Source organism: Vombatus ursinus, unplaced genomic scaffold (assembly GCF_900497805.2).
Source record: "Vombatus ursinus unplaced genomic scaffold, bare-nosed wombat genome assembly UNPS02014789.1, whole genome shotgun sequence".
NCBI lineage: Eukaryota > Metazoa > Chordata > Mammalia > Diprotodontia > Vombatidae > Vombatus > Vombatus ursinus.
Window position 1 is genome coordinate 64,642 of NW_020954567.1, and position 19,978 is coordinate 84,619.

The following is a 19,978-nucleotide window of genomic DNA, read 5'->3' on the forward strand; positions in this document are numbered from 1 at the left end:
CAAGAAAAATTAAGTTGTGCAGGTTTCCTACTTAGCCTCAAAATAGTCATATGTAAACAAGGTGTTGGAAAACAACACGCTGTGGCCATTTTTGTTTTCAGTATGTTTCTTTGAGTCTGATTTCCCTCAGATCTTCTCAGAACTATCCTTGTTTCTCTGCCTTTCCACCAATAAAATTGTCCAAATCCAAAATGGGTAGCGTACCTTGCATATGCTTATTTACATGTGCAAAATTTCTCTTCTATAGTCAGTAAACCCTTTAAAGGTGAGTCTTTCATTTTTATCTGTGCGTCCCCAGTGCCTAATACAGTGCCTGACCCTTTGCAGGCATTCAATAAAGGCCTGCCAATTGATGGAATAAATCAATCTGCCTTGTTGACTTAAAAAAAATTGCAGATCCAGGTTATCAGACAGGACATACCTGAGCTTCCCTCCTATCTCCCTCATCATTCAAACCATCCTTCTCATCTGACTCACAGAAAATCATCTAACACTTCCTTTCCAAAATTAACCCCATCACCTGTACTTTGAATCACTTCCCCTTGAGATACTGTTCACTCATCTTTTCTCTTCTATCTTTAATATCTCTTTCAATCACACCTTTCTCCCCAGCCTAGAAACAAGCTACTCCTGCCTGCCTTAAAATATTGTTCCCTAGAGTGTGCTACTCACTTAAGTTAAAATTCTATCACTTTCCTTTCACCACCAAACTTCTCAGAAAAGTGATCTATACTCCCTGTATCTTTTTTTCCTCCTGGTACATAGCAAATTCATACCTCAATCCTTTCCAATCTGACTTCTGCCCATAATAATCCAATGAAATTGATTTCTTAAAGTTCTTCAGTAAGTCTCATGAATTAAGTCCAGTCACCTTTTCTGGGTCCTCTTCCTTCTTATTTTCTCTGCAATGTTTGGCAGTACTGCCCATCTTTAGTCTTGTTTGAAACTACTCTGATCTTTTGTTTCTGCCTCTTTCTTTTTGCCCTCTTCCTCTTTACAATCCCTAAATGTAAATGATTCCCTAGGATGTTTTTTCTTCTCTTCTTTCATTCTCAATGAATGGCAACTTATTAATTCTCAAGATTTCTATTAAATCTTTCTGTAGGTGACAATGCAGTTCAATGGAGAGAACACTGGAGGTGATCCCAAGACCAACTGCTCTGTGCCTTTGTTCCCATCACCTCATGTCTCTTACAGGAGCTTGACCCTTTGACCATCCCTTCTCTCTCCCTATTATTTTTAATATTTCCTTACCCATTAGCTCCCTCTCTACTGAAGTGTACTCAATATTAAAAAAAAATTCACTTAACTCTACCATACCTAGCAAGCTATTCTGCATCTCTCTTCTCTTTCACAGCCAAAATCTTAGAAAAAAAATATTCACCATCTCCCTTCACTTCTTTGCAGAGGTGGGGAGACCAATGGGTACGGAACATTGCATATAACGTGAGATATTTTTGATATATTGGTCACTTTTATTGAAAATTTTCACTTCTTTTTCTTTTTTTCAATGAAAAGTCTTTGTTATAAAGGATGCTTGGCAGATATGATGGAAGGGATATAGGCAGAAAACAAAGCAAAGTTAAAAATAAAAGAGAGTAATAAAATCTTTTTTTTTTTGTTTTTTAAAGACAAAGCTATCTACATTTGTCCACACTTTCTCATGTCACATTTGCTTCTCAAACATTTGCAGTTTCACTTCTGTCCCATCATTTGACTGAAACTGTTCTTTCCAAAGTTACAAATAATCTAACAGGGTACCATGCAATGAGCTAGAATGGTACCACGTGATGAATCCTGGCTTCAGAGTCAGAAAAGCTGAGCTCATCCTTCCGTGAAAATTGACAATCTCTATTGCCTTGGGCAAGTGAGTTAACCCTCTCTGGGTCTTCATTTTCTTCCTTTTTTTGCTTTAGCAATTTGGTTAAGTGACTTGCCCAGGGTCACAGTGCTAGTAAGTATCAAGTCTCTGAGCCTGGATTTGAACTTAGGTCCTCCTGACACCAAGGCCAGAGCTCTATCCACTCCACCACCTAGCTGCCCCTACATTTTCTCATTTGCAAAATAGGAGGATTGGATTAGATGGCTCCTTAGGTTCTTATTAGACCTATGATCTCTTCTTTGCTAAATCCAATGGCTTTTTCTAAGTCCTCATCCTTCTTGACCTTTCTGTAGCACTGCACATTATTTGGCTTTCAGGCTACTTTCTCCCCTCTGGGTTTTTGTAACACTTCCTTCTTGGTTATCTTCCTCCTTGCTAACTAATCTTTCTCACTATCGCTGATTTTTGGGTACATCTAAGGGCTCTGTTCTATGCCCTCTTCTCTTCCCTCTCAGCACTCTCTATCTCCATGATCTCATCAGCTCCAATGGGTTCATTCTATGCAGATGTCTCCTAAATCTACATATTGTACCCTCAACTCTCTGCTAAGGTCTAGGCTTCACATCTCCAGCTGCCTGTTAGACATTTCTACCTGGATGTATCATAAGCATATTCATTTTGCCCCCTAAACTCATCCCTCCTCCTAATTTCCCTACTTCTCTCAAGGGCCTTACTTGGATTTGCAATGTAGAAGTCATCCTGGACTTTTCACTCTCCTCTCTCACCTCCTAAATCCAACCAGTTGTCTAGTCTTACTGATTCTAACTCCACATTTGTCCCTTCTCCTCTCACATGACTGTACCATCCTAGTCCAGGGGCTCCTAACTCCTTGCCTATTATATTATTGCAATAGCCTCCTAATTGGTATCCAAACCTCTACTTTCTCCTCTCTCCAATTCACCTTCTACATAGAGGCCACACTGATGTTCCTAAAAACACAGGTCTGACCATGTCAGTTCACAGCTCAAGGAGCTTCAGTGGTTCCCTGATAACCTATAAAAATAAGGGTAAAATAGAAACTTTCCTGCTTGACATTTAAAGCCCTTGATATCTGACTTCAAACTATCTTTCTAGACTGATTTGATGTTACTCCTCCACATGGAATCTATATTCTACCAAAGTGGCTTATTTACCATTCTCTATACATGATAGCCAGCTCTCACCTCCATGTTTTTGGACCAGTTTCCCCCCATGCCTGACATATTCTTCCTCTTACCTTTGCCTCTTGGAATCTTCCCTCTCTTCAAGATTGGCCTCAAATGACACCTCCTATAAGAGGACTTTTCTGATTGCCCTAATTGTTGCTGCTCCCCAATTACTTTGCCCTAATTGTTGCTGCACCCCAATTCCTTTGTATATGTTTTGTATTTTCTTATCTATAAGATAACTGGGGTTGTTTTCCCCCAGTAGAATGTAAGCTCCTCAAGGGCAGGTTTTGTTTCATTTATGCATTTGTATCCCCAGTGCCTGACGCAGGGTAAGTGCTTAATTAATGCCTGTTAAATTGAATTTTATGATTTAATTTGATACCAAAGATCCTGGGTTTTGTTCCCCAGAATGTGCAGATGGATTTTATGTTTTGTTTGCATGAATTCATTTCTTTCTTTTATTTTTAAAATTCTGAACTTAATGCTCCCAAAATAGTCATTTTCATATACAAAATAGAACATAAAAAAGATTCAATGACAAAGTGTATATCTATGTTATGTAGAATTTGCTTTTTAGAGAAAAGTATGTAAGAAATTCAATGAGTTATTTTAAAAGCTATCCTATTTCTTTGTCTCCTTCTGAACTTTATTCTGTTCTCTTCTGTGCGCTAAAAATGATCCAATAACCATTTTCCTTTCTTTTCTTCCTTTTTTTGGCAACACTACTGATATATCTCTTTTCTCCTCAAATCCCACCATGAAAAAAAGAAAAAAGAAAAACACAATCTTTGTAAGAAAGATATGTAGTCAAGCAAAACAAATCCACACATTTGCCATGTTTTAAAATGCATGTTTCATTCTGTACTTTGAATCCATCTCACCTCTGTCAGGAGGTAGAGAGCATCATGAATGTATATCTATTTCTATATTTTTTTATATCCTATGACTTTTTCACATAGGTGTCTATGCTATGACCCTATGAAATTGAGAGATCTCCAGCGGCAACAAGGTTGTTTTGATAGCTTCCTATAGGACCTAGTCAATGCTATTGACTGAGGGCACCTCACCACCTGATATTTTTCTTTGTCCTGGGAGCTTACCATCTCTCCCCATCCCAGTCTACAGTGACTTCAGACTCTATTTTAAGTTGAGACCTCCTGGATTCTTGGTCTTTTGTTTATCTTTTCAGACTGGCTGCTATTCCAGTCCTTCAAATTAGTTTAAATGGAAGGGGAGCCCATGGTGTTGAGGTGCCATGGCTGGGAAAAACAAAGGAATCTCTAAAGTCACATTCTATCAAAATGGAAAGGAAGGAAGTTTTTTCAACATGATTCCAACTTTTCCATCAATCAAGTGAACTATAATGACTGTACATGAACTACAATGAATTCTGTTCAGCGACCATACAAAATAAGAAGGAAAAGTCAAAAGTGGTGAAAATTACTGTCCAATATGAGATATACCCAACCAAGCAAGAGTGAAGGATGTTGGACTTTGAGTGAAGGGGACTTTGGAGGATGGATATGGAGAGGGCTAATGATAGTTTTAGGGTATTAAATCACTGTGAACTGCTTTCCTTGCTACCAGCACAAAGGCTGAAAGTATCTATCTAGCCTGGCTATCTATTTTATTTGTACTGAAGTTCAACAAAGGAGTTCTCAGGAGGTGGGGCATCATCATTCATTCAGATGTGACTGCAAAGGAACAGAAGTTATACCTCTCCCCTCACTCCCCAACTCTGGATTCCTCCATTGAAAAGAATAACTTCTCCTTCCCATGCAATCTACTCTGTCTTTTAGAATCCTGAGGTCCAATGTTCCCTGATTCAACCATGCTCCCAATCATTTGGATCAGCACAACAACTTTAGTATCAACTTACCCCCAATTCCCAAGGGTAAATGACCAGGTGTGTCTGGCACTTCTGATAAAATCCTGAATTCCTGAATCCCTAGAAAGACAAATCAGAGTTCATCTTTTGAGTCTGTAGGTCCAGGCATATATTCATTATATAAGGTAAAGAAGAAAATATGACTATATTTGCTATAAGATCAAGAAACTTGATTCAGAAATTATAGTAATAATAATAGTATAACAATAAATAATAATCAATAATAATAAAACTGATGTCAAATATTACAAAATTCAAGTGTAGCATGGGTATGGTGTAGATGTAGCACCTCATTCTTACTGTTTTCTTTCTCTCTCTCTCTCTCTCTCTCTCTCTCTCCCTCTGGGCTAGGAGAGACCCTCATATTACCTCTTGGATGAGACTCAGCATCAGGTCACCTTAGGGGTCCAAGCAGTCTTCCCTGTGCTCACAGTATCCATCCCAAACCCAAGACCCAAGGACAGATGATTTCCTTTTCTTTCTTTCTCCTTTAGTGCTTGATGGATATTTATTTGTGTACTTGATTTGTTGATTACCAGGATTCTAATGATTCTTCCTACTACCTCTTACTTTTGTACAAATGTAGATCCAAGACCATCTACTTCCTCATCTTCTAAAATCTGGTACTACATCCCTTTCTACCTTGTGATGGGACTTCTGTTTGCAGTGGACACTGGTCTGTACTTCACACTTAAGAGAGAGATCAATGATCCAAAGAAGAACACAAGGCATCCTCTAACCTTAGGAACCTGAGGATGATGACTCTTCAACCTGTAGAATGACTGAGGTCTTGGCATGGCAGCGACCCATTCATCTCTGTCTGCATATTCGTATCCTAGTCCTCATCCTTCTTAGTCCATTCCTGAGGGCAGCAGAGGGGGACTCCTGTCCAGCTTGGGATGAGGACTCTTCCTTATCCCTAGCCTCCAGTATCTCTTTGTCTTCAGAGGATAGAGGTGTCTGTGAGCTCTAGGCAACATAATCAGCCTCAATTAATGCCCTTGTCATGGCTGAGTTCCTAGGAACTCAGGGCTGCACAGTTACTGACCCTCCCCTAGATACAGAAGGGCTTTATAGATATATGAAATGATTTTAGCATTTTCATAAATAAATAAATTTCTAGTACGGTAACAATTGAACATTTTGTCTGTATCTGTCTGTTATGTGGGGAATTTGAAGATCATTTTACATATTTGTCTCAGAGAGTTGTTGATACTGGGAGTTTGAAAAGAAATGAAATATAGTAAAATAATTTTGAAAGTCAATGCAGAAAAGTTGAATAAGAGACTGGGCCAAGGGCTTGTGCATGTATTCTAAGACCCAGAGAAGAGGCTACCTCCTCCATCAGAAAAAGTGTATGCAGATACCTCCTCCCCAGCTGTGGAGAGGAGGGGGACTACAAGGCCAGAATATTGTATACATGGTGGACAAGGTTTCCTTAGAAGATGTTTTTATTTGATTGCTTTTCTTCATCCCAAGAGAGGCAAATGACTACCATGTTAAGACAAAATACAAAATATAATGTTTTTTTAAAAAGCCAAATCAAAGAGCTAGAAAATAAATTAAAGGGGAAAAATCATGTAACCAAGATAATTTTCAACTTAATTGTACTGCCTGGCCCTACTGGAGACTGCCATGTTCCTGACTTGAGTTCAACCCCAATACTATCTCCTTTCTTTTTTATTTTTTTATTTTATTTTATTTTTTTAATACCTTCTCCTTTCAAAGGAGACTCCCATCATCCCCTTTCAATCCATTCATTCAACAAATATTTATTCACATTCCCTGTGTGTCAAACAGTACAATAATCATTGCTGGAGAAACAAAAATGAGACATTATCTCTAACCCTATAGGTTAATGATTTCATAATTTCCATAAAGTTGTGAGGATTACAACTAGATTTAAGGATGTTAAGAAATATGGGTGATGAGGAAGCAGAGTCAGTAGATTCACCCTACTCCTTTGAGAAGTTCACCAGTAAATAGTAAAGAAAAAAAAATAGAATGGAATAAACATTTTTAAGTGCCTACTATGTACTAAGCACTGCTAAGTATTTTAAAAATATCTCATTTGGCTCAGATTCCTAAAATCTAGCCACTGCTCAGATTCTTAAGATCTGGCCTGCTTCTATTAGTGATACAAATGCTTAGATTCCTCAAGAGTATGGCCAATATGATAGATGTTCTAATAAACCTTGTCTTTGGCTGAAAGAAGCCTTGGGTCAAATTATTTCGGGCAGGACTCACGAGTTGTGATTTTGTGGTCCCAGCACACCTAAGCCCCTAAATCTCAACATTTTAGTGACCCATTTGGGGAAGCTGCCTAATCCCAAATTCTTCTCCAGCAAAGACTGGAAGGTATATAAGCCTCCCCCACTTCTTTCTTGCTCTGCAGTTGAGGTCACTCTCCAGGACAAGGAAGGCTTGAAGGTGCTTTTTGGGCAGACAGTTACCAGGCTGTTTTGCACTCGGCCTGATGCTCTCAGGTTCTTGATCCATTGGTTTGGTTTGAGGCCATGGACCTGGGTACACCTTCCACAGAATAGAGGACAAGGATGGACACCCTATCTGGAAGTGTATGCCTAATTCTGTCAATTCTCTCGGTGCTAGGGAATTGGGAAAACTGCAGGTGCTTTTTGGTTCCCTGAGGCTTAGTTACTTCCTTCCCTCTACACCCCAGAATCCTCCTTCATGGAGGTTACAGGGAAAAGTTAGAATAGCTAAAAACATCTTAGCAGATTCTAGAAGTTTTGTGATGGATCATTAAGGAGTTTTGAAACACCTCTTTACAACCCTGGTCACTTCCTTTTCCCACTCCCTTTCCTTGAGTCAAGAAGGTATCTGTTAATCCCTCTCATAAAAGAGAGTTTCACCCTCCCCCCACCCCCACCTTTGAATTCACTCTCCCACCCTGGCAAAAGAAAGGAGAGGAGAGAGGCAGCAGCTACAGCATGGGCCCCACTGGCAATGGCCTTGGGCCCTGGGGCAACTTTTGTCTGGGAAGCATCACCCAGGTCCAGCACATCCTACTCAAGGTAAAGAAGCTAGCCTCTGAACTTGGATGAGCAAGCTCTTTTTAAACTTGTAGTTTTAACTGTTAATGATGAGATGTTGATTCTCTTTGTAAAGTAATTTGGAAATGAATTTAACAAAATTAAAGTTACCTGATTGGTAATGGGTTTATTTCAAGTTTCAAATTGGTGAACTTTTTGTATCAATTATGTCAAGCAACTTTTCATAATTTGGTTACCACTAAAACAATTTGGCTTTTGTTGGCTGTTGTTTTAATGTGTAAACTTGCCAAAAAGTTTGTTTGGGTTTTGACTTGCTGAGAATCTGCAAGAATATAGAAATAATGTCTAACAATTGGCTTTTTATACCAGGAGAAATTTAAATTTGAGATGTAAATCCTGGAAAAAGTTTTTTCCTAAACTGTGATTAGTGGAACTTGTTTGAGGTAAAAGCTCATGGGACTGTAAATGATTTTATTTTGAGTTGTCTGATGGATCATAATCCATCAATAATCAATAACCCACCATCTCTGAGAGAAATGTCACAAGCTACTCAGAGAATGTGTTAGTGGTGGGAAGTCTGCATCGGGAAAAGCTGAGGGGACAATTTTAGTCTCTGTTTAAGATGGGATCCTCCTGGCTCAATTTCCTCATTGTGTTTCTTTGAAAAGGAATGTTACCCACCTGCTTATTTCTGAGTCTGTCTATGAGGTGGATTTGATACTGCATGGTTGGAAAACTGAATTATCTGAATTCAGGATGTTTTATCTTGAAATATTTGGGCCCTAAATCTTGTCCCTGCTTTATCCTTTTATAGCAAATTTCTATAGTCAGAGCAAATAGACAGTAAAAGATCAATGCAAGTGTGTGAGATCTAGCTGTTTTGACCTTAATGTGTAGTCATTCAATATTGCCAAACAACTGAAATGAAATTAGAAACATCTTCAGTTTGGTTTGGCAGGGAGAATTTCAGTGATAATTGAAGTGAAAGTCCATCTCTTGGCAAATTCATTTGTGTAACTATAGAACTCAGGGGTGGAAACTTCTATCTGCAAAAGTGTTACATAAACTTTTGGGATCAGATAATCCTGCCAGTCAAGTATAGATGATTTTAATGGGGCTCTTACACTTTTACTTCTCACTATATCTGGCTCTGCAGTCTTTTCTGTCAGATTTGTGTCTTCTAGACTACAGGCAATTCGCCTATAGTTGCTAGCAAACAGTGAGTACCAGCCAATGTCCCCCCATTGTCCCCTGGATGCTTGGTTCCAGTCAACCTCTTCTTTGGGACCTCCTCAAGGCAGGGACAGCTCTATGCCCCTTGCCAGCAGGAAGCTTCAAAAACCAAGTCCTTCACCCCTTACCCCAAAAGAATTTGGGTCCCATTTGTTTGAGGGGGGAATGATGGGGATGGGATCTGGACCCCAAAAAGGAAAAACCCTGGACTTTCCCACCTGGCCAAATCTCTGGTTTTTTCCTGAGGCTATAATCCCCTCAACTGGCCTTACATTGTGGCTATGCCCAATCTCCCAATTCTGTTTTGTTACTTCCCATTTGTTCATGGCCACTTCCCACCTTTAATCCTATCTAGACTCCATTCTCTTCTTGGCCATGTGGTCCAGGTCCCAGGCTTTCTGTTCACCCCAGCTTACTGGCCAATCCCATCCAGACCTTCCTTAGACCCCTCCTCCAGTCACCCCAAACTACTTGACCACTCCTAGATCCCTCCCACAGTCTTTCCATATATATGCTCTGTCTGCACTCCATTAAGGCGCTCAGATTTTTAAAATCTAGCAAATAGCTCACTAATGTTCTGACTCCTTAAGAGTCTGACCAATAGGATGGATGTTCTAATAAACCTTGTCTTTGGCTGAAAAAAAAATATCTCATTTGATTCTCACAACAATCCTGGAGAGGTAAGAATTATTATTATGCCAACTTCACAAATGAAGAAAAAGAGACAGACAAAGGTTCATTAATTTTCTTAAGGTCAAGTAAAGTCAAGCAAAAAGTTTTTGTTTTAAGATGAGTACCAAAATATTCATAAGGAGACTTTCTGTGAGAGTAAAGACCTGGAAACAAAGTAGAGGTCCATAATAAGGGAATGCTAAACTAAATGAATTTTATTTTGCCATAGAAATAATGAATATGATTAATTCAGATAAGCATTAAGAAGACATTTCAATATATGAACTGATGCAGAATGAAATAAGCAGAACTAAATATGAATGGCTGTGCATATTTGTATGCATAGACACATCTGCATATATGTACATGTATGTATATATATGCATATATATCCATATGAGCATGGATAGAGATGCTTTAACTGGTTTCAGTTTGTCTGCCACATGTTTAGAAGAAGTGAGTGAACAGCCAGAACCATCAGCCTTTTCAAAAGGCCCAAGTCAGCTCTCACTGTCTCTGCTACATTTGTATCTTGGAGGAGCAAGGTGACTCATTCATGACTCTCGTGAGACCAAGGGAAAAGGAGGAGAGCTTTCCATCACTCTGAGAGGTGTTTATGTCTTCTTTTCCATTCTAGGTTCAGAGGGAAAAGTCTCCAATCTGGGTTAAGAATTTGAGGTTCACCAATCCAGGCATCAGAATCCAGTCCAAGTGTTGCAGCCAGCACAGTGTCAATGACATGAGGAGCAAGGAGCAAGGAGCTTCTTTGGGAGAGACCTTCAGGACCCCAGCCCATAGGGAGGACTCAGCTGTCAGTGATTTTGGCCACCAAATAAAAGGGATGGGACCGATACTATGTAAGAACTGAGCTACTACCTCAGTGTGGAAAGCATTGCCTTAATTCTCCTGTCTTGTTGTACCATCTCTTTAATGCTTCCTTGTAGGTCTCTAGTGTGGAAGAAAAATTTAGCACACCACACTTTGTATACAGGTTGGTCAGAGACAATTTATTAAGTAGTTAAAAACTATTCCAAGTCTATGCATCTCTCCTCACAAGCAACTAGGTAGTGCCATAGTGCACAGAGTGCAAAGCCCAGAGTCAGGAAGACTTGATTTCATATTGAACCTGAGAAACTGAATAGTTGTATGTCCCTGGGAAAGTCACTTAGCCTTGGCCTCAGTTTCTTAAACTCTAAAATGGGAATCAAATAGCACCTATCACACAGGGTTGTTGTGAAGATCAAATGGTGTAATATTTGTAAAATGCTTAGCACAGTGCCTGGCACATAGTAGGTACTTATTAAATGTGTGTTCCTTTCCCTTCCTTGCTTGGAGAAAAAGAAAATCAAAAGAGACAAAAATCTGTCCTTCCTCTGAACATCTCTCCCTGAGACAGACCATTTTCATTCACAATTTAAAATATTTTCCCCCAAAGACACAATTCCACAATAAGACAAAACATAAATGCATAAATTTCAGTACAAGACTTAGTTTCAAAAATGATAAAGAAATACTGATAGGGATTCCTCATTCTAGGGGAACCAAGGACTTCAGAATAAAGTACTATCCAAATATGATTTTGTATTATGTAGCCTAAAGAAGCAATAGGTAATGGGAAAAGGGGGTGGGGAGGAGAGTCTTAGTATGCTTCCCCACAAATTAAATCCTCACCAGTTAAGGAACTCTTTATGTTTATCCCACCCCCATCTTCCCCACTCGTGCTTTCCTCCCAAGTTAGGTCCCCAAATGACGCCTGAGCTAGAATTGACCCTTTGTCTTTGTACCCACAATTTCTGCTTACCTAGACACAACAGTTCTACCCACAGCAGCACAGAGCTGGAGGTGGTGACAGGCTGGGGCAACCATGGCCAGTCACCCCATGGCAAGCAGGGGATGGCAGGAGTGGACTCCAAGTAGCACAGATTCAGAAAATAGCAGCACAAACCTGTCCCACCAATCCAAGTACAGTCTATGCTAGAGGGCATGTAAGCATCCCTTCTAAAAGAGGAAGTGAGAATTGGCCTTCTACCTCAGAATATCCTCCACTCCCACCTGTTTCATTGACCTTCCTCCCACTGAACTCCCTCTTATTTCTGCTCCCTATATGGCAGTGGAATGCAGGGTTTCCTGGCCCAACACCCACACAGTTGGGACCAATTGATTACATGACTCTAAATTGAGAGAAATACACTAGATAGCAATGGGGGAACTCAAGGGGCAAGTTGTGAGGGAAGTAGAAGTTTGTGTTTGTGTGTGTGTATGTGTATCTTATATGTACATGTTATATATATATGTGTATATATATATATGTAGAGAGACAGACAGACAGAGAAAATATGAATAGATGGATGGGTGAATGGATGTGTGACCTTAGTGAGGGACACAATATGTGTGGGGTGGTGGAAATGGGAAAGCAATGCTTGAAATTTCATAGAATCAGAGATTTAGAGCAGGAAGGGATCTTCTAGGTCATCTCACAAAGTCTCCTGACTTTACAGATGAGGCAATGGAGGCCTAGAAGGTTAAGCAGCTTGTCTGGGGTTGCACAAATAGAAAGGGGCAGAGTCAGAATTGCAGTAGTCCTTCACCTTCTAATCTGGCCTCTTTTCACCACATTTGGCTGCCTTTCTCTGTCTCCCCATGCTTCCAACCAGATTTCCCTGAATAGTCCGAGTGCTAGATGGAGGGGCTTCACTGATTTGGAGCCAAACTCTCAGGGAAGGTGGGAGCCTTAGTCTCTCCTGGCAGTGGGATGGGGGAGGGGTGGGAGGTGGTAGTGACTCAGCCACTTTTGGGTCTAGGACACAGACCTCTCTCCACATGAGATGAGGATTGGTGCTTCCCCACCTGGTTCACCACCTCTCCTGGCATGAGATCTGGAGTACAGAAATCCCAAGGTCTTTGTACTTATTTACTTCCCACTGTCTCAGAAAGTATCTCATTGAGTGATGTGTGTCAGCTTTAAGGGGATGTCTGTTTCTCCACTAACCAAACCCTTTCCCCTGTCCTTGGTCCTGAGGTTCGTGACTGTCCCATTGTCCCACCTTCTGTATGAGCTGCCTTAGCTCATCCAGACAGCTCTAAACACAGGGAAGAAGGAGAGAATCTCATAGAGGAACCAAGTGAGTACAGCTGGCTCTCTCACTGGCTGTCCCAGTGTATGGTGGGACACAAATACACCTTGCCCAAGTTGCAACTGCATGGAGGACTGGAGGCTGAAGAAAAGGAGGCTTGTGGGAGCTCAACAGAGCTGCAAGGAGGGTAGAAACTCAGCTCTCTTTGTCAGCTCTGTAGCATAGCCAGGACAACATTTGAGATGGGGAAAAGTGGAGACATTACATGGCAAAGCCTATACAATCAGGAGTTCAGGACAGTGTTTCTCAGAAAGGGGAGTAAGAGGTATCTAGGCCTAGTATGGGACTCTCAGGAATACTATGAGGTCAGTAGTGAGGGGAAGGGAAATAATATAATTTAATCCTCACAGTAGCCCTGTGAGTTAAGTAGTATAAACATTATTATCCTCATTTTACAGATGAAGTAACTGAGATTCAAAGAGAGCATACAATTTGCCCAAGATTATAATATCATAGGATCATAGATTTAGAGATGGGAATGACCTCAGAGATAATTTAGTCCAATCCCCTCATTTTACAGATAAGGAAACTGAGACCCATAGAATTTAAGCAATTTGCTCAAAGGCACACAGGTCACAGAGTTCTGCTTTGACTGCTAATAAAGGCTTCTTTCCAATGCACTGTATGCAGATTCTAAGTGGTGGAATCAGGATTCAAATCCAGATCTTCTGGGTTCAAATTCAGTGTTATTGGTAGAAGATGTTCAGCTAAGAAGGGTGAGGAGTCAGGGCTCTGGAGTGGAGGTGTCTTGCAAACCCAGCAGCTGTGAGGCTGGAAGTCAGGGTTGACTCAGGGAAGGAATCTGGCCACCTTGCTCTTGGCTTATAGAAATGAGCTGAGGATGGGCAAGCTTGGATCTTTTTTATTTTATTTTTAATTGTACAAGACTGGGTTGTACTGTTTAGCTTCTGTCTTATCTATACAAATAGCAGCAACAGCAGCAGTATCTCTAGCGCTTTGTAATTCTTTAATGTAGCAATACTTCGGCCTGCCTAAGCACTGAATGGGCTTTGCCCCAGTCAAAGTGAGAACTCTGAAAGACCTTAGCTTAAAAAGGCCAAGGTCTCTCAATGCATCCTAGACCATCTCCAGTTGTCCTGATTTACATTTTGCCGCTGGACCTTGATGGCTCCAGAGAAGAAAGTGAGGCTGGTGACTCTGTAAATCCTCCCTCACTTAAATCCAATTCATTTGCAAGTCATGGCAGCATCTTCCTGATGTCATGATCCTCTTCTAGAATGAAGGACAAATCACAACAGCTTGGGCTTGACAAATTTTCTTTTCATTCACAGCCAACGTTCCTGATGAGATAGGAAGGATTGAGGTAAGCTTGGTTTCTTAGCTTTCTATTCTACTCTTCCTTTAGTGGAATCTATTATGTTTCTCTCAAGCTCCATCTATTCTGTTCTACATATCCCAACTCCCCAATTCTTTTTCATCTCTGTTTTCTCTAGGTGGAGAATTCAGTGTCTTATTCACTTCTAAAGCGAATAGATAACCTTGAGGAAGAAATATCAGGACACTCAACTTCTCAGAATCCCCAGTAGTCATGACCACCTCTATCCCTCCCACAATGGCCCTAACCTGCTTGTTCCCACAAGCACCAGGTTGAGGTACCTGGTGGACCTAAGCCTGGAGACCAACAACCTCATGAACCAACTTTGCCCTTCCAAACATCACTGAAAAACAGCTGAACAACAACAACAACAACATTAACCCCAGTGGCCTCAGCCTAGTGTTGCCTGCCTAGTGATTCAGCTGAACTATCTTGTAGCTACTGCCTTTTGTGTTATCTGAATTGGAGGACATAAGTAAGGACTTTCTCCTTCCTCTCCCTTATTAATATTCACAGGGTCCTTCCTAGTTTCACAATCAGAGTGACTGTAATTTTGATTGTGTTTCTGATTTCCTATTTTACCTCCTTTTTTCATATATTAAAAAATTTTGAGGGGGCAATTTTTAAAATTTTACACTTAAATACAATATGAGAAAAAAAAAGATTTCTGTGTGCATAGCTGACCATAAGAGAGGATTCAATATAAAACAATAAATTTCCATTTCAAGAAAAGCCATATAATAAATACATTGTTTTAAAAACTTCTGAGCTTTTCTTTGCTTCCTTGTTGGTTTTCTTTTCTTTTCTGCTGTGCACCTTTTACTTCATTTTCCCCCTCCCCCTCCAAGATGGCTACAATTAAGCATGGATATATGTGTGTGTATGTGTGTATACATACACATAGATATCTGTACACATATCCACTCATACACATATGTGAGACCATACTATGCTTATTTCCTCCTAACATCTGTTTTTCTGAAGGTGGATAGCATCTTCCTTCATAAGAAAAATACATTTCCATGCTTTTCTAGGTCAACCAGCTCATCATTTCCTATATCACAGCACTTTTCCTTTCTGTATTCAAATAGCATCTTCCTTCATAAGATCTTGGCATTTAATTTGAGTATTTATAATAGTCAGAATAATGTGGTTGCTCAAAGTTGTTTTAAAACAATGTTGTTGTTACTGTATACAATGTTCGCTTGGTTCTGCTTCATTATTTCACTCTTTCATTTCACTCATTATTTTGTGGAGGTCTCTCCATGATTTTCTAAAATCATTGTACTTGGGGCAGCTAGGTGGCGCAGTGGATAGAGCACCAGCCTTGAAGTCAGGAGGACCTGAGTTCAAATCCGGCTTCAGACCAAACACTAGCTGTGTGACCTTGGGCAAGTCACTTAACCCCAATTGCCTCACTAAAAAAAAAGAAAAACCAAAAAATTATTGTACTCATAATTTCTTACAGCAGAGTAATATTCCATCATGAACATGTGCCACAATTTGTTGAGCCATTCTCCAATCGACAGGCATCCTCACAATTTCCAGTTCTTTACCACCACGAAGAGAGCTGCTATAAATATTTTAGAAAATGGAGGTTCTTTTCTATTTTCGCTAATTATCTTGGGAAACATCCCTAATAGTGGTATTGCTGGGTGGAAGTAGGCAGTTTATTACCTCTTTGGGCATAACTCTAAATTTCCCTCCAAAGTGGTTAGATTAGCTCACAGGTCCACCAACATGAATTAAGGTCCCAATTTTTCCACATCCCCTCCAACATTTGTCATTTTCTCCTTCTATCATTTTAGTCAATCTGATAGGTGTAAAATGATATCTCAAGGTTGTTTTAGTTTGCACTTCTCTAATAAACAATGATTTAGAACATTTTTTCATATGACTGTAAATTATTTTGTTCTCTTCATTAGAAAACTGCTTGTTCATATCCTTTGGCCATTTATCAGTTGGGGAATGACTCGCCTTCTTATAGAGTTGACAAAGTTCTTTATATATTTAAGATATGAGACCTTTATCTGAGAAACTGTCTACAAATTTTACCCCATTTTCTGCTTTCCTTCTTATTTTGGCTACAGTTGTTTTATTATTATGAAAACTTTTTAATTTCATGTAATCAAAATTGTTCCAATTTATACTTCACAACACTCTCTAACTCTCGGTTGTTCATAAGTTGTTCACCTCTCCACAAGTCTGACAGGTAATATGTTCCATGTTCTTGAAATTTTCTTGTAACATCTCTGTTTATATCTTGCTCATGTATCCATTTTGACCTTATCTTGGTTAATGGTGTAAGATATTGGTCTCTGTCCAGTTTCTGCCAGACTGCTTTCTAGCTTTCCTTACATTTTCTTTTACCAAATAATGAATTCTTATCCTCAAAACTTAAGTCTTTACATTTGTCAAACACTGGGTAACTATATTCATTTGCTGCTTTAGATTGCGTGTCTACTCTGTTCCACTAATCTACATTTCTATTTCTTAGCCAGTACCAGATACTTTTTTTGGTTTGTTTGTTTTAATGTGAGGCAGTTGGGGTTAAGTGACTTGCCCAGAGTCACACAGTTAGTGAGTGTTATGTGTCTGAGGCTGAATTTGAACTCAGGTCCTCCTGACTCCAGGGCCTGTGCTCTATCCACTGCGCCACCTGGCTGCCCCAGTCCCAGACACTTTTTATAATTGCTGCCTTAAAATATAGTTTAAGTTCTGGTACTGCTAAATCGCCTTCCTTTATATTTTTTTCCCATTAATTCCTTTGTTATTCTTGATTTTTGTTCTTTCAAATGAATTTTGTTATTATTTTTTTCTAACTTCATAAAATATTTTTGGTAATTTAATTGGAATGACATTAGATATGTAGATTAATTTTGGAGAAATTATTATTTTTTATCATATTGGCCCTGCCTACCCATGAACAATTAATATTTCCCCATTTATTTAGATCTAATTTGGTGTACAAAGATTTTTATGTCTTTGTTCATATGGATCCTGGTTTTGTTTTAGTAAATGTCTTCTCACATATTTCATACTGCCTAGAGTTATTTTAAATAGGGTTTCTCTAATTATCTCTCCCCACAGGATTCTGTTGGTAATATGTAGCAATGAGGATGATTTATGTGGGTTTACTTTATATCCTGTTAATTTGCTGAAATTATTAATTATTTTAATTAACTTTTTAGTTGAGTCTTTAGGATTTTCTAAGTATATCACCATATCATCTGCAAAAAGAGATAGTTTTATTACCTCATTCTATATTCTGATTCCTTCTATTTCTTTTTCTTCTCTTATTGCTATTGCTGTGATTTCCAATACAATATTTAATAATATGGGTAATAATGGGCATCCTTGTGTAACAGTAAGGTGTTATGGGCTGCAGCACTTTTAATTTGTTTCACAGGTTCAGATCTGTACCCACAAAGACACGTTCACATTTTTCCTAGTTTATAAATGATGTAATAATGACAATAATCATAAACATACATGCATATAAATGTGATTACATGTGATTATACAGTCTTAGAAACAACAACTATTAACAGAATGATAGAGAGATAAAGAAAAAGAAATACATCACCAGTCTGAGGAAGCACCAACTCCTGAACATCTGACTGGGGGAGTCCTGTATCACAGTGGTCAGGGTCTCGGTTGGGAAAGTCCCTACGGCAAAGCCTCCTCTCCGAGGGAGACTCCCCAAGTCACTTTCCCAAGAAAGACCCTTTTTATCATCCTTACACAAAGAAGGCAGGGAACCAAGGAACAGGTGATTGATCTTAAGGACCTGAGAGTTTTGGCCAAAACTCTCCGACCTTGAGAACAATCTTTATTATGTCAAAAATGTCTTGGGTCAATACGCAGGAAGTGGCCAAGTCCCTGAATGTTTACCTCAAGACCTGTTTCTAAGGAATAGTTCCCCAAGGTGGGTCTGGGTTGAAACAAATCCCAGAACAATACGTTAGGGAAGTTCCTTGTCCTTTGGCTTGGGCTGTGGGTAGGGAAGATCTTATACATTAACCCTTCAGTCAGCCTCTAGATCTGACCTATCCACAGTGTGGGAACATCATCTCCTATGGGGCATACCAACATCACCCATACAGAGAGAACAAAAAAAAATCATCTATTATGGGGCATACCAACATCACCCATACAGAGAGAAGGAACAAACCAAAACAAAGACTTCACTTGTAAAAAGAAAAAGCTTGTAACCTTGCCAAAATGAAAGAAGTCAAGCAGTTTAGTATAAACCAGTAAGAACAATTAGTAGGTATGTACATATAGACACTAGTTCTATTAAATACAGTAGGAGAGTGAGTACAATTATCACAAGCTATATGTGTAAAATTAGGCAAGAAATTCATAAAATCATCACTATTAAAACATGAATAGGTGAGTGGGCCAATTTGGACCCTCCCTTCTAGGGATATTAAAATGCTTCCAAAATGTTGGCTTTCATTATATGTCACACTGTAGAATGGATTTCCTGTGGAAAAGCAAGTAGTATTAAATAGAGTCTTTAGATCAGGTGATATTATTAGTGGGGAGGAAGCATATCTGGAGGAAGTGTATGGTTGTGGCATTTGTTCTGCTGTCTTATTCAGTCCATGTCCTATGGGAGGTTTCTTTCTGGATTGAGAATGTTCCTGGCATGGAGGAGGTGGAGCCAAGATGGTAGAGGGAAAGCAGTGACTTGCTTGAGCTCTCTCCCCAAACCCCTCCGAATACCTATAAAAAATGGCTCTAAACAAATTCTAAAGCAGAGAATGTTCCTGGCAAACTCAACAGTCTCATGGTCCAGTGGTTGCCACTGCTTCTCCCAATCTCACCAGTGTATTCTTCTCCCATTGTGCCATTGCTCTTCCAATAAGTATAAGATAAACTGTAAGATACTATTCACATAAAAACAGTTGCGTTAGGGGATAATGATACAATTTGTCATCTCCAGCAAATGCTACTACCACAGTACCATCCTTGCCTTCCGCCACTATCTCAGCAGCTTGAGGCATATCAGAGGCATGTTTTCTAAGAAGGGGAGTGTGGCATGGGGATCACAAGCCCACCATTGTAATGTTAGATTTTTCAGCCTCTGCATCTTTATTTGAATATTAGGGGTCATCATTCTTCCTAAAGGGGTTAATCCGGCTTTTAGGGGCCTATTGTTTAGCTGTTGGAAATCTTTGATAAATTATCTTTCCAACGTGTTTAAGAGTTGTTGCCAAGTTGTCTAAGTTTTTCTTTTAATAATCCATTCATCCTTTCAATTAATCCTGCTGCTTGGGGATAATAAGGTATATGATATATCTATCCTATTTTATGATATGAACAATAGTGGTCTATTTCTTTTCCCTTAAAATGTGTTCCATTGTCACTTTGTAGTTGTAGAGGGGATCCATAATACAAAGTGATATCTGTAGTTCTACAAGTATTTTTCTGAATGGCATTCTTATGTGGGCATGCCACCAGTACTCCAGAATAAGTGTCTACACAGGTACAAATATACCAGCAAACTCTGTCCATTGGTAAGGGACCAACATAATCTATTTGACAAATTTGGGCGGACAGCCTTCCTCTGGCTAGTTCACCTTTAATGGTGCAGGGAATTGATCTCCTTTTCCATTTGGCATATGGAACACTCAGATTGCACTTGTTTTAATAGAGATATTGG

The 19,978-nt window shown here is 39.5% G+C and overlaps 1 protein-coding gene across 3 annotated transcripts in view; it reads left to right on the forward strand.

Annotated features, from left to right (window-relative positions):
* Nucleotides 1-10,705, forward strand: part of LOC114047683 (low affinity immunoglobulin gamma Fc region receptor II-a-like) — a 32,464-nt gene extending 21,759 nt beyond the window's left edge. For 2 of the 3 annotated variants that reach the window (XM_027868593.1, XM_027868592.1), the window contains one exon: nucleotides 5,505-6,057. In XM_027868593.1, coding sequence (XP_027724394.1) covers nucleotides 5,505-5,671 — 167 coding nt within the window. In that variant the 3' untranslated portion in view covers nucleotides 5,672-6,057. Of the gene's footprint in view, nucleotides 1-5,504; nucleotides 6,058-10,474 lie in introns of those variants that run through there. The other variant, XM_027868594.1, reaches the window with a different exon arrangement.
* The last annotated feature ends 9,273 nt before the right edge of the window (nucleotides 10,706-19,978 follow it).